The following is a 15578-nucleotide window of genomic DNA, read 5'->3' as shown; positions in this document are numbered from 1 at the left end:
GCCAAGGTCATCAGCCCTGGTGGCAGGGCAAGCAAGGTTAAATAGACCAATCACAGCACAGACGGAGGGGGTGCGTGGGTGGTAAGGATACGTGGCCCAATCACAGTCCACGATGTCATCGGCACGAGTCTGACGTCAGCGCCCAGCACCTTGCCCTCCGCTTGCCACGTATAAGATGGAATTTATCGCGTAAATAATAATTGTCGCGTCTGGAGAGGTGCCGCTCAAATGGCAAATCGCGTATAAAATATCCGCGTAAACCCAGACTACTGTATACTGTACTCTATTTTTTATACTTACACTTAACACATTATATCCCTTCAACATTACGTTACATAAGATTTTAAAATGTGGAGTGAGAAAACAGAAAGGTGTGGGTGATTAGAGAGATGGTGTGGAAAGGAGTGGTAACATGCACCAGTGTTGCCAAGCACTAAGCTCCTCAACAGCTGATCTTTTAATTCATCCCCATACATAAACCACGCATAAATCTGTCATACAATATGGGGGTGTGTGGGTGGTGTTAGGGTCTCTGGGTGTGATGTTGTGGTATTAATCAATGAATAAGCAAATATTGTATCATCAATGATAGTTGGTTGATGAATAGTAGAGTACAAGTGTCACTAACTATTCATCAAATTACTGTACTGTCATGAACAATACAATATTGTTTATTTATTATTCATTAATTAATACCACACACACACAACATCTAGTTTACAGTCTTTTGTGTGAGATGCTGTGAGTTGGAAGGAGGCAGGGAGCAGGCAGGGGGGAGGCAGGGAGGCTGGCACTCCCATTTTCACCAATGATCTGCCTCTTATGGTGTGTTTTATCATTGATAGTATAAAATATTAAGCACATAAGAAAAAATACAATGTATAATTATTAATTTGACACCAAAATTACATGACAAGCCGAATAATAAGGAATATTTTTCACCCAGACCTCTCCAGTGGGAGGAGAGTAGGTGACAGGTAAGCTGAGCCATTGCCAAATTTCCATTGTTTTTTTATTTAATCATTACATACATCATAAAAAGTATTGTACTGTATTGTATATGAAGGGTACAGGTATTAATAAGCACAGATTATTACAGTAAACATACCTTTATTAATTAATAAAAAAAAAGTAAAAGTTATAACAATGAGAATGGCAGGCATGGAGAAGACTCGGAGACAATGAACCTTTCTGGGGATATGCAGTCAGTTCCCCCCCCCACCCACCCCCCTCCTCCTCAAACCTTCACCACCTTCTTACTCCATATGAATTTAATATTTATTCAATGATAAAACATACACCATAAGAGGCTGATCATACAAAAATATATAATAATAAATGTTGGAGGTGTGTGTACTGTATCGGTATTAATAGCAAGGGCCCCTTTCTCGAAATGTATAAAATACATTAGTGAAAATGAATGAAAATTAGAATTAACATATTTATAAATTGCAAAAAGTTGGATGGTCCATTATTATTTTTCAGTTGTATTTTTCATATTAATGTATATGTATGTACAGTATACAGGTTGTACCTCTCTAGTCCGGCATTCTGTGGTCCGGAACGATTTTAGTTTGTCCAATAGGTAGATAGGCAGCTTTTTTTTTTTTTTTTTTTACTTATCTGAATTATTATTATTATTACAGGAGTATTAAATTTTTGCCCCTCAGGCCCCAATGTGGGTCAGTGACCTATGCCCGGGTGGGCTAATCCCCTAAAAAAAAAACAAAACAAAGCCGCGGGAAATTAAGGTTTGTTTACATCCGGCAGTTCGGCTGCTCTCTCTCTCTCTCTGCTTGTCTATACAGAGTACAACATTTAACCCTTCAATATATATGAGCAGTAAATAAGTGTTGCTTTCATATTCTTATGTAGAGTAATGACGATATGTTTTCACATGTGCGCACTTACATACGCGCAGTCTCACTTTTTTTTTTACCATTAATGGTTAGCTACTTATATTGTTCCATTTATTAACATTAAATAACATTACAGGTACTTCAAACAACCATATTAATTTTTTTACATTAATTTTACTACAGCTAAAATCAGGGTCTTATTTTCTTCAGTTTTATATGTAGAACCAATCAGTCACTGGTTTCGTAAGCTTTAACATAAACAATGCCGGCAGCCGTCTCGTCTCCTCTAATATTCCACGTATTATTAATAAATTGTATTGTTAATTTTGCACACACGTACATTAATTCAATAAAAACAAATTCAGAAACATTAATTAAAATATATATGAACAGTAAATAAGTGTTGCTTTCATATTCTTATGTAAAGTAATGACGATATGTTTTCACGTGTGCGCATGCGCACTTACATACGCGATCTCTCTTTTTCTTTACCATTATCGTTAGCTACTTCTATTGTTCCATTTATTAACATTAAATAACATTACTTAAAACAACCATATTAATTTTACTACAGCTACAGCCAAGGTCTTATTTTCTTCAGTTTTATATGTAGAACCAGTCAGTCACTGGCTTTGTAATCAACGAAAACAATGCTGTGTCATTTCCTCGTGTGTTTTAATATTCTACGTATTATTAATGAATTGTATTGCTCATTTTGCACACATAAACATTAATTCAATAAAAAAGACATTCAGTAATGAATCTTTTGTACATAACAGAAATGACGTTGTTTACACGATTATGCACATCGTCTGCACGTTGGCGGGCCTTTCAAACCCGTCGAAATTCAAGTTTCCGCCGTCAAAATTTTTTTTTATTTTTTTTTTTGTGTTCCAATAAAATACGTTAAGAATTAAAAACTCGCGAAATTTGAGAAGCTACTATACGACATTTAACCCTTCAATATGTCTTCAAAGAGACCATGATGCAGAGAAAGTGGTGCTAGTGCTTCCAAGCATAAGTACAAGTCACTATCTATCCAGGAAAAGGGTGAATTTCCATGGTCCGGCACCGGTCAGGTCCCGAAGTTGCCGGACTAGAGAGGTACAACCTGTACTACAAAAAATTCCCTGAAAATCTCTTGATTTTATACCGTTTTATTCATTAATTAGTCATCTATCATGCCACAAGTTGACTTGTGTTTCATGAACTATCCACTATGTGTAGTGTTCTCTTGGTAAGGGAGGGTGCAATCGATATCTCCTACAATACCATATGGACAGGACTGATTCCCGTCAGCTTACAGTTGCTATTTAGGGATTTTTCCTAAGTAATTATCCAATAGTATTTGGGATGAAATGAATGGGTATTAGAGCTTATTGTATTGATTTTTGTGTACTGTACATTAAAGCCTCAACTAACGATGATTGTAGATGTAGTAAAATTAAAGTATAAAATATGTATATTTTTAATTAATGTTATGTGATGTACGTACAGTTGAAGTGACCAATGAATTGGTAGAGAAAAAAGTGAGACTGAGCGCGAGGCCAACTTATTTACGTATACGCTCATGGAAACAGTGTCATTTATCTTATGTACAAAGGATTCATTAGTACTGTAATGCTTATTACTCAATATTTATTTGATTGAATTTATGTTTATGTATGCAAAATGAACAATACAATTCATTAATAATACAGTACGTAGAATATTAAAACATACACGAGGAGACGAGTCGGAATTGTTTTCATGTTTACACCCATGACATGGTTCTACATATGAAACTGAAGAAAATTAGACCCTGGTTATAGCTGGAGCAAAATCAATGGAAAAAAGAATATGTTTGTTTTAATTAATGTTAATAACTGGAACAACAGAAGTAGCAAACCACTAATACAGTAAGTAGTTAATGGATCCACTTCAGAAAATATGTTCACTGCTTGCTCCATGTAAACAAATGCTTCTGCCAAATGTTTAGTCATAAATATGTGAGAAGGTGAGGTGGGGTAATCTGTTGGTGTGTTTGTGTTCCGGTCATACTCTTGTTCAAATTCTTCATTAATTAGGTCTTTTCCGTGACTGTTTAATAGCTCCTGAACATTCTCTTCATCAACTTCTTCAAATCCTACAATGTGCTTGGCAAGCTCAACAATATTTATTTGAATGTTTGACACACACACACACACACACACACACACACATGGGAATTAAGACAACAAGCATCCAGTGAGAGTCTTGTTGTGTGACTGCATGGAGGTAAATTAAAAGATCAGCTGTTGAGGAGCTTATCGCTTGGCAACATTGGTACATGTTACACTCCTTTCCACTCCATCTCTCTAATCACCGACACCTTTCTTTCTCACTCCATATCTTAAAATGTTATATACAGTAATGTAATGTTGAAGGAATACAACTTTGTTCATTTATACAGTTATGTCGAGGCATAATTTTGTATTATAATTTTGTAAACTAGGTGTTTTGATTGTTTTCTGTCTCGTGCAGCAGTTATTTTGTCAAATTTAGTGACATTTTGTGTACCACTAGATGTGGTATGAGGAACTCCAGAGACAACTATTTGGTGATTTAGAGTATTTTTTAATATGGATATGTATTTTTGTAAGTCCCGAGGAGGAAAAAAAAAGTATATTTTGTGGATTCGAAATGGGGTTTGCTACCAGCGAACACAGCCCGGCCCGGGGAAAGGACACGACTGTTTTTTTACGTTACGAGAAGGCGCGTTAGCAGGGCCCAGCAACAGGTGTGTACCAAGTATTTTTAGCTCTATTAGGGTGTATTTGAAAGGTTGAGGATAATGAGTGTTATATGAAGAATGCGATGAATGAGTTGAGGAAGTTTGTAAGCCAGAATAAGGCTAATAAAGGCATTGCTCTACAGACATTCATCCCCTGTCACCCCTGAATGAGTCGGCGTCGAGCGTCCACCCCCTTGTTATGCTGGTGGGTTGGGCTTATTGTTATGTACTGTTTAGTTTCTACTAATGTGTTGTGTCAATATGTGATTACAAAAACAGTTGATGCTTGTTTTGTATGTACAATGTATAATTACTAGTTATGTCTGATCTAGGTCCCAGCTTTTCCTTCCTCAGGTGATTTCTAGAGCAAATAAAGGAGAGAAAACTACAAGTGTGGGTCCTATCCCTGCTATGGCAGCCCGCTGCTCTCTTCTTGCTACATATATATTGATGTATTATTTATGTAAGAATTTTCTAGAATGTATTGCATCATTTTTGTTATGATTTACTTTTTATTTTAAGCCTAGATTATTCTAGAATTTTCCAGGCGGGTCTCGAGCCGACCTCCCGCATCTGGACACCACTTGAATGCTCTAGGCATCTGATAAGACATATATAAGCAGCAGCGAGCGGCCTCGAGTCAGTCGATAACTTCCGCTCAGAGTGTAAAGAATAAGTCTAGTAGAACAACTGAAGATAATTGTTGTGCAAGTCTTGTGGAATTGTCATAAACAATATAAAGCGAAAAGACCAAGGAATTGTATGCTGGTAGTGTGCCGACTACAGTACAGTATATGTTTGAAGTGAGAAGTCCAGCTGTGAAGACATTACCCTGTTAACAGTGTTATGAAGAAATGGTGCTTATTAAAGAAGACTACAGTGCACAAGTATGTTTCTGTGACCTGGTGGAAATCTACCTGCCTGTTGTCTGTCTGTACCGAGAAAAACCAATCGTCGGAAAATTACCGGGGACTGGTGGAACAGCCAGTGGTAATTTAACAACACTTGTGAGGCATCCACTGCTTCTGTACATATGACCCTAGCCGCTGGTAACCAGTGGTGGAAGCTGGGTAAGCGGTGAAAAAGGAGGGTCGTAATAATACTTACCGGTGCACTTATCACAATCTCCCTGAAAATACTTTAGGTATCGTATTTATTCAAGACATCTTCAGGTCATGAGACCCACTAATCCCCACCCAAGAAAGGGTAATCTAACATTCCATCAGAAGGTCAATAATATGAGACCACTAATCCCCCACCCTACCTCCACCTGACATTGAGTCAGGTCAGGTTCCCCCCAAAATACTTTAGCTTTCGTCTTTATTCAAGACATTTTCAGAAAATGCTCTCGATTTTCAACCTCGGAAAATTTGTTCCCAAAGCCGGAATTTTCCCCAAATTACGGCTTTGGGAATGATTTTCCGAGCAAATTTTAATTCCAGCTAGCGGAGAGTTCCGGGTTTGAAGGATTCCGTCTAACAAAGATATTACTGTATATATAAAACAAAACCTTATTAACCTTATTAATAGACAGACAGAGAGACAGAAGGATTCTTGGAACCTATTGTTGCTCCGCCTTCAGATCAATGCACCAGGAGGGGACAATAACATCATACCAATATGATTCTGACAATATAAACTAGAGGGAATACTACTTAAAATTTTATGTGTAGAAGGAGATGCTTCCCTCATGTATGTTATTTGAAAGAACTGAAAAAAGGATGGGTTTCTCAAAATACTTTTAAGTAGTTTTCTGTGAATATCTTGTAAGCAACTTAAGTACCCTCTAATTGCTGATCTTACCAACACAATGAAACTTGACAGTGGAATTAGTTTGTGGTTAATTCATTTTTACATAATCTGTGAGCTTAAAAACTGAAGAGATAACTGTGTATTTGACTCCTTCAATGAAGTAAAGATATAGGAACAAGTTCTTTACCTTTATAACTACCTAAAAACCTTTTAGTAATACGTACTTCGAATATCTTTTTCTTACAAGACAAAAATACAACAACAGTGCTAATGCTATAAATTGTAAAATTATGAATATTAGTTTGACAGTTATATAAGTGAAGCAGTGTAACAAGAATTTGGGTGGCTTTAGCAAATTTGGTACAAGGATATGAGGAATGAAGACCTACAGAGAAAAATTATTAGTAATGTATCAACAGGGTAGTTATGAAGATAAAGATGGCAGAAATAAAAGAAAAGTGTAGACACTGTGCAAATAACTAAAAAAGTGTAAGGAAAGATGAAAAATTATTTAAGAAGTAAAATAAATACTGGTACAGTTTTCTTTTGTAGCATTTAAATGTGAGAAAGAAAATGGAACCGGTTGTCAGCCACTGAAAATTAGTAGATTATTCAATTAGAATAACTCTAAAAGTTTGCAGGCTAGAGTGTTTGGAACAAATAGACCATTAAAGATAGGATAAAGTTAGCGGCGCATAAACTATGAATAAACTACAGTTGTATACTGATTTGGGGAAGAAGTGCTCTTAAGATGTATTTTGTGAAAACAGCATTCAGGAGTTATACAAACATAATTAATTATATAGTTTAATTCAGAGTTTATTTCATGGTGAAGCCTTTGGCAAGGATACACAGGAGGGGAAGGAGAAGCTGATGGAGGTAAGGATAGGAGGTGAGAGCAAGGTACTGGGGTGACATCACACTCACTTGGCGCAATCGTGTCCCGGAGAGAGGGTGGGTTCACTTGCTGCTGCTCTGTTATAAGGTGGTACATATAGTGTAACAATTAGTTTTAAGAGGTATCACACACAACTTTGTAACAACATTTAATGAGTTGCTGTCCACTCAGTCTCCATGAAAAAAGCAAATTTACTGAAATAATTTACAATAAATCAACAAATCAAACACTGATCCTAGAAATTCTCATATTATAGCCGAGTCAGGCCAAGGAGACGCATGATTTTTTCCATCAAGTTTGAAAGTTGCAACCCCGACTACCTCATGTCATTGACAGCTGGCTCTAATTTAAGCAATAAGAACTATGTGGTCTCAATTTTAGTTTATTGGAAAAGGTTAGTAGTCAGAGGTTTACCACTGAAAGTTGAGAGTTGATGGAATCATGGTGGTCACCTTTCCTAGTCTATCATCAGCCATTCTGAATTTCAAGTACCTAACCACAGTTCATCTGAACCCCACTAGAGAACCCACAGAGAGGGAGGGTTCAGAGTCTTCTTGGCCTGAATCAGATATCAAATGTGATATCTTGGAACAACATGTAAATCTAACTACCACGTAACATAAAGCTGTAAAACTCCACCTTCCTGACTCTCTTCGAGGATAGGGTTCCCATGGGAAAGTTGTATTAATTGTTAAAATGACTTGAATTGTGACCCAAAGACTTGGTGGATAAAAACATGAGTTTCCTTAGATCAATGTAAAGTTATGAATTAAGATTACGAGAATACTTAAAGGTTGCATTACAATATTGTTTACTGGATAAAAATTTGCAATACATCCATGGATGACTGAGCAACAAAAATTATAAATTAACAAAGTTAACAAAATAAAATTAAACAATAACAAAGACGATAACACAACAAAAAATAAAGAAAATAAGTAGTTGGCCTTCTGGACATCATCATCATTACAAAATTTTCAAATTTATTTTCATGGTTTCTTTGGCTGAGCTAACAAGCCAGTCAATGGCTGAACTGTACTGTATTGTATATTAACTACGTATACTATAACCAGAAAAAAACTGAAGAGATGACTTAGATAATACTGTAGTCTGTCCCTGAAACAATCGGTGTAAAAGGATTTGCCATATATGAAAGAAATAATGATAACAGTCCATAGATCCAGGAAGTATACACCACAGTTAAATATCAAGGCAGTAATAGAGTCTGAGTGGGTCTCACAAGGATAAGACAATTAATACCAGGGAAGTACAGTATAAGAAATAAGGTCAATAATAGGGCTTTCAGGTTTTGTATCATGTATCTTGTTGTCTTGAGTACAGATACATGTTTCACTAGTGAAACATCTTGTTAAGTTTCCAGATCACAGGCTGTGGGGTTATGTTACATGTACAGTGTTCAAGTCACTGGTTTACATTTTAAGAGTCATGTCTCTTATTAGTGTCTACCAAGAGTTTGCAGCCATGTATTTATTTATGACTGTGGTGACAATACTGTACAGGGGTGTATTGCTATAAATATTTTGATGTGTATAAAATGAACAAATATTTTAAGATTAATATTGTACTTTATTTACTATTTTTTTACTATTTTTTTTATCAAATTGATGATTCATTTCTTTAATAACTCAGTTTCCATTAAAGTGAACCAGAACTGGGCATCCTTAACAGTTATATATGGATTTATTTGTGATGCATCAATATTAAACAAGCATTATGTAAGAGCCAAAGAGCTGCAAGGGGGATGGGGCATCTTAGCCTAGTACCATCAGCTAAATAAAAACAACCACCACCATAGTGGGAATTTGTTCTAATAACAGGACAGTAAATCTAACTGGAATGATGAATGCTACAAAATAACAACTGCTGCTTCTATTACAGTAACCTCCTGAAGGATCCTGCTTTGTCCTGGAGATCCATCCCGGGGTCTTCAATTTTCAAAAGATGACACACTTCCCACTGGAACTTTTCCCTTCAACAACTAACAGTCAAGGTTCTCTTCCATATGTGCACTTGTCCACTTAGTCTCTACAGCAACAGTAATATACAATACTCTACCCTCAATGATTTGCAATGTTTTCCTTGGTTGCCTCTCACTTGATGACAATTATAATCAGATGACTCAAGGTAAAGGTTTTACAAACAAAATTATCACTGAACCAACAATTTCTGACTTACTTGGAATCTTTATCACCCATTCCACTATGATTATCATTGGTCTAATTCAGAGTGAGCTTTCATTTTCAACTTACAGCTGTCTGGTTGTGCTTCACTACACTTAATAAGCTCCATCTTAACTTCACATTTTCTCTGAACACTTCAGGATTCTCTTTCTAAGTAGAATAACAATACAGGGTGTACTCTATTGTACTGACTTCTTAGGGTGAATTTGACCTCATCTTCAAACTAAATATTCAGCTTTAATTTGTACAATTCCTCATAAGATCAAACATCCGAATTCACTTTAAATCATATAAGCAATATCAATTAAATTCATAATATTCTATGGATGCAAAATATAAATGGCTCTTAAAATTTTACCAAAAGACTCAACAGGGACCTTACCTGATGCTCTGTTGAGGTTCGCAGATCTCTCCGCAGATATTGAACGACCTACTGAGGCATCACGGTCCATGGAGGTGTCTCGGGCACTTGGATCCATACTTTTGGACCGAACTTTGGAACGACTAAATCTTTTCTTTAGCGTACCAAAGAAAGAATCTCGTTTGCGACGGCTTCCTCTACTTCTACCCCGCTCTGTTGATTAATGCATTATAATGTACAGTACTAATCTATGAACATTTTAACATTAAATTCACTAATAAAACCAACCACACATAGATCATTTAGATCCCCCAAAATATTCATCAATTGTACAGCAGCGGATTCATCTGAATTCTCAGTTCACTTAACCCAGTAAAAGATATTACCATCAGTATCAAGGGGATCTGCTGCATCAGCATTTGTAGTAGCATTGGTGGTGGAAGTAGTTGTAGTGGTCGGGGATAAGCTGGTAGAGGGAGCTGTACTGTGAGTGGACGTGGTAGTAATAATAGGGGTTGTTGTAGTCGCTGTTGTGGTAAGGGCAGTCAGGTCCTCGGTGGGGAATTCAGGATATTCTCCCTCCTCATCCGGCTGTGGGTAAATTAGTAATTAAAGGATAAGATCTTATAAATAACTCATCCAACATGTAGGCAATACAGCTGCAAGAATAAAAGTCTTCCAAATAATCTATTAACCTTGTCCTTCAGCCTTGCTCTATACCATACATCCTTTTTTTTCCCTTTCACTATTAAGCTTTTGTTGTTTGATACTACAGCATCTCTTGCAGTTTAACATTATCATTCAAGTTTACCACAATGGCAACAAGGAAACGATAAGCACGAAAACACCAATGGTTAGTGGTAAAAGTCTAACAATATACTTAACACTTTATAAAAGACATTTTGGGATGTTCTGCACACACACCACCCACAACGATAAAAGCACATTAAACACGGGAGATGTGTTAGTGATGACAGAAAAGTTGCTGTTCAGAAGAAAACAAAAAACAAGTCCAGAAAAAACTATAGTTTGAAGAAACTTGATATAGAGTGTAACAAGGAGGAGATACATTAAGGCACAACAGGTCTTTCTTACTATCCCCATCAAATAGGGAGAGCCAGGACAAGTTGCATGTATCTTAGTTATTCCTCTTTCTCCTAAAGCTAACTCAGGTGTGTGTGACCCACATCCTGAACTTGACCATAGAATCAATAATAAACTTATACAGTAATGTTTTTTCTTTCATTTAATGCAATTTTTCCCTGTAATTTATGAAAGCAAATCTGAAATAAACCAATTATTATTAATATTATTGTTGTTGTTATTAATATTAATACTGTACTAGGGTTAGTATTAGTAGTAGATGTAGCAGCAATGTGCATGAATGCCTGGAGAGCATGGCATCAAGTAATTTTGGTGGCAGTACACCTTACTAAAGGTTGATGCTGTATTGTGTGAAGCAACAGAGATAAATGATACTGACAATTGGGGCCTTATTTTGTAAGGGGAATATCATAGCAGAACATGTGTACAGTATTACAGCAGTAAGAATGAATAACAATGAATAAATGGAAAGTTAATGTGTTTGATTGTTTTTAATGTCAGCCATCCTGCATTACGGTGGGAGAAGACTTAAGAGAATGAAAACCTGATTCAAAAGAATCAGACAAAATACCTGAATTTAGTGCTCTGTATTTTTTCTTGTGGTATTAAAACTTCATCAGGCACATATAGATGCACAGACAGAGGTAACTCTGAACTAGCTCAGTACCGACCTGACCTAGCCCAGTACCGACCTGACCTAGCTTGGAGAAGGACATGCCCCTAAATGCTCGTGTTAGTGACCATAGGAAATGGCCGCCATGGATTGTTTTGTTGTGGGGGAAGAGGGACGGTGTGTGAGGAAAGACAACCCCCTGGCCACTCTGTTAAGTCGGCTGGAGCAGTTGAGGAGAGAGATAGACGTTTTAAAGGGGGAGAACGAAGTCCTCAGGACTGAACTCCTTCAGGCAGGTGTCCTGCTTAGCAGGAGACCTGCAAAAGAGGGTCAGGAGGAGCATGGGTGGATAGTGGTTGTCTCCAAGGGGACTAGGGTCAGACTCAGGAAAGTTGACCAGGGTGTGGAGTGCAGTAACCCCTACCAAGTGTTGGAGGAAGCTGGCGGGGAAGAGAAGAGGCAGGACGGTGTAGTGCCAGGAGAGAAAAGGGCAGTTGTTCAAACCCTGCCCAGTGGTAAGGTCGTGGTAGTTGGGGACAGCCAGGTGAGGTTCTTAGATAGGACTTTTTGTGCAAGAGATGTGAAACGTAGAACTAGGGTGTGTTTTCCTGGGGCTGGGATAGGACATGTAGCTGAGAGGATGGATAGGGTTTTGTCAGGGGAGGGTACCTAGCCAGTAGTGTGTCTTAGTGTAGGAGGTAACGACATAGGAAAGGTTAGGAGTGAGGAACTTTTCAGGAGGTATAGGGAGGCGCTAGGGAAGGTTAGAGATAGGGGAGGGATCCCGATAGTATGTGGTGTCTTGCCTAGAAGAGGAGTTGGCGTTGATTGGCTGTCCAGGTCAATTGCTATAAATTGCCAACTGGAAAAACATTGTGCAACCAATGGTTGGGCATTCAATGATAACTGGCAACCATTCTATGGCAATGACTACCTGTACAGTCGTGACAGAGTACAATTATCTCTCGCGGGGGTAAAGACGTTGTCTACATTCCTGGAGCATGAAATTGCCAATCCAAAGGGAGGGGGGGGGCTTTTGCCAGTAGAGAGAGATCAGGGTAAGTGGGAGTCAAAAACAAGCAAGTCCTAGGGAGTAAAATTGATTACTCAGGACAAGGGGTAAAACAGGACCAGGGAAGGGTAGGTTTAAATGTATTCTATACAAACAGTAGGAGCGTTAGAAAGAAAATAGACTTGCTGAGAGCGGTTGTATGTACCGAGAATGTAGACGTCATAGCAAACTTGGATGAATCTGGAGAGAAAGAACTTTTTATCAGAGTACCACAAAGAAGGGTACAACCTTTTTCACAAGGACAGGGAAGGTAGGAAGGGGAGGGTCGCTCTTAGTCAAGGATACATTAAAATGTTGTATTAATAATTCAATAAAAGGTGAAATAGGACCGAGTCTGTATGGTAGAAATTGTGGAAGGAAGAGAAAAACTAATTATGGGAGTGATTTACAGGCCTCAAGTCTTGGGAAAGAAGCAGCTCAGCCCATATGGCAGGAAATGAGTAGGGCAGCAAAATACAACAACCTGTGAATTATGGGGATTTCAACTCAGAAATAATGATGGGACATTATAGGTGACTATGAATCTGAAGACTTCCTAGATGCAGTACAGAATTTTTTAAACAACTAATTACAAAACCTACTTGAGATGACAATATATTAGACCTAGTACAGGTTGTACCTCTAGTCCGGATTCTGTGGTCCGGAAACCCCGTGGTCCGGAACGATTTTAGTTTGTCCAATAGGTAGTTAGGCAGTTTTTTTTTAATTATCTGAATTATAATTAGAGGAGTATAATTTTGCCCCAGGCCCCAATGTGGGTCAGTGACCTATGTCCGTTTGGCTAATCCCGTAAAAACAACAACAACAAAGCCGCGGAAATTAAGGTTTGTTTACATCCGCAGTTCGCCGGTTTTCTCTCTTTTCTTTCGTTTAATAGTAAGTTGCTTTCATATTCTTATGTAGAGTAATGACGATATGTTTTCACATGTGCGCTCTCTTTTTTTACCATTATCGTTAGCTACTTCTATTGTTTCATTTATTAACATTAAATAACATTATTTAAAACAACCATATTAATTTTACTACAGCTACAACCAGGGTCTTATTTTCTTCAGTTTTATATGTAGAACCAATCAGTCATTGGTTTTGTAAACAACAAAAACAATGCCGTCTCGTCTCCTCTTGTGTTTTAATATTCTACGTATTATTAATGAATTGTATTGCTCATTTTGCACACATAAACATTAATTCAATCAAAGAGACTTTCAGTAATAAACAATAATGAATCTTTTGTACATAAGAGAAATGACGCTGTTTACACGACAGCACGCCGCCTGAACGCTGGTGGGCTTGCTCAAAACCTGGCAAATTCGAAGTCACCGTGAAAATTTTTTAAATGTGTTGTTTTTTTGTTTTCAAATAGAAAACGTTGAACTAAAAACTCGCGAAATTTGAGAAGCTACTGTACGACATTTAACCCTTCAATATGTCTTCAAAGAGACCATGAAGCAGAGAAAGTGGTGCTAGTGCTTCCTACATAAGCACAAGTTACTATCTATCCAGGAAAAGGGTGAATTTCCATGGTCCGTCACCGGTCAGGTCCCGAGGTTGCCGGACTAGAGAGGTACAACCTGTATTAACAAATAAAGAAAATATTATCAGAGATATCACAATAGGGGAAGAACTAGGGAACAGTGATCACAGAGAAATCAGGTTCACCCTAAATTGGGAAATGAAAAACAATGACAATATGGTCAGAGTCCCAGACTTTCGATCGGCGGATTATGGGGGGTTAAGAAGGTACCTAGGTGAGGTCGCCTGGGAACAGTCAGGTCAGTCTCGTAGGAGCGGGTGAGGTCACCGCACTATAATATACAGTATTCACTAGTATACTACGTATAGAACAGGAACAAAATATACCAGACAGAAAAATTAGGTCAAATAAGAATGAGCCAAGGTGGATGACCAAAAAAACTTAAACATGACATAGGAATAAAGAAAGGAATATATAAGAAATTAAAGGAGGAGGAGCATCTCAGGAATAGGTATAATGAACTATCTAGGAATGTTAAGAATAATGTAAGGAAAGCAAAGAGGGACTACGAAATCAGGAAGCAAGATAATCCAAGGCGAATCCCAAGGGATTTTTCCAGGTATATAGGGCAAAGGTCAAGGACAAAGTGGAACCTTTAAGGTCAGAGAGAGGGGGAGTGATCGATGGTAGTGAAAAATAAGCAAAGCATTAAACAGCTACTTCTTATCAGTTTTCACAGAAGAAATTCACGAGGAAATGCCAGAGGTGGAACTGATATTTAGGGGAAATGAAGAAGAGAAATTAAAGAATATCACTATCAGAAAAGAGGATGTTCTTATGAAGATAATTAAATTAAAGTAGAGAAAATCCCAAGGGGGGGATGAAATTTTCCTTCAAGTTTTGAAAGAGAGTAAGGAACAGATTAGCATAGAGAATGGTAGTAACTCTCGACAGGAGCTGCCATGCACAGGCCAACCGGCCTATTGCAGACTCCTTATTTTCTTATGTTCCTATATCCTCCCACTGGGTGGGTTATAAGTGGAGTATCATTTTTATTATTACTGTATCAGTATCATTTCTTACCATTTTAGTATTGAAGACATTATTATTGAATACTGTATACTGTACTGTCCAATAATTTTATCAGTAATTATTACTGCATTATAATTATTATCATTATTATTATAAAAATTATTAATATCCTATTTATCATTATTAATCATCATCCAACATTGAATAAACTCACTGGTGGACATATTAGGGATAGAAGATAAAAAGCGAAATACTGTACAGCAATGGATAACATGAATGTACTGGATGTTATGCATGAGAGCGAGAAAGGTATTCACTGGCTAACTGGAAAGTTGAGCCATTAACACATTAAACACTTGCAATACAGTCTAAAAACCTACACAAGTACCGAGAATTGTGTGGCTGCAGAAAACCCTACATAAATCTCTAATATCACAAAGAGATCACTTAGCTGTCAGCA

At 37.4% G+C, this 15578-nt stretch overlaps 1 protein-coding gene across 2 annotated transcripts in view; it reads right to left on the bottom strand.

Annotated features, from left to right (window-relative positions):
* LOC121868805 overlaps positions 1-15578 on the bottom strand; it is a 213782-nt gene that overhangs the window by 48481 nt on the left and 149723 nt on the right. For both annotated transcript variants that reach the window (XM_042369754.1, XM_042369756.1), the window contains exons 12-14: positions 10210-10414; positions 9845-10036; positions 7291-7338 (exon numbers count right to left, since the gene is read on the bottom strand). In XM_042369754.1, coding sequence (XP_042225688.1) covers positions 7291-7338; positions 9845-10036; positions 10210-10414 — 445 coding nt within the window. The remainder of the gene's footprint in view (positions 1-7290; positions 7339-9844; positions 10037-10209; positions 10415-15578) is intronic.

Source organism: Homarus americanus, unplaced genomic scaffold (assembly GCF_018991925.1).
Source record: "Homarus americanus isolate GMGI-L3 unplaced genomic scaffold, GMGI_Hamer_2.0 scaffold30535, whole genome shotgun sequence".
NCBI classification, from domain to species: domain Eukaryota; kingdom Metazoa; phylum Arthropoda; class Malacostraca; order Decapoda; family Nephropidae; genus Homarus; species Homarus americanus.
The sequence above is the reverse complement of the archived record's forward strand: the minus strand, read 5'-3'. Positions and strand labels throughout refer to the sequence as shown.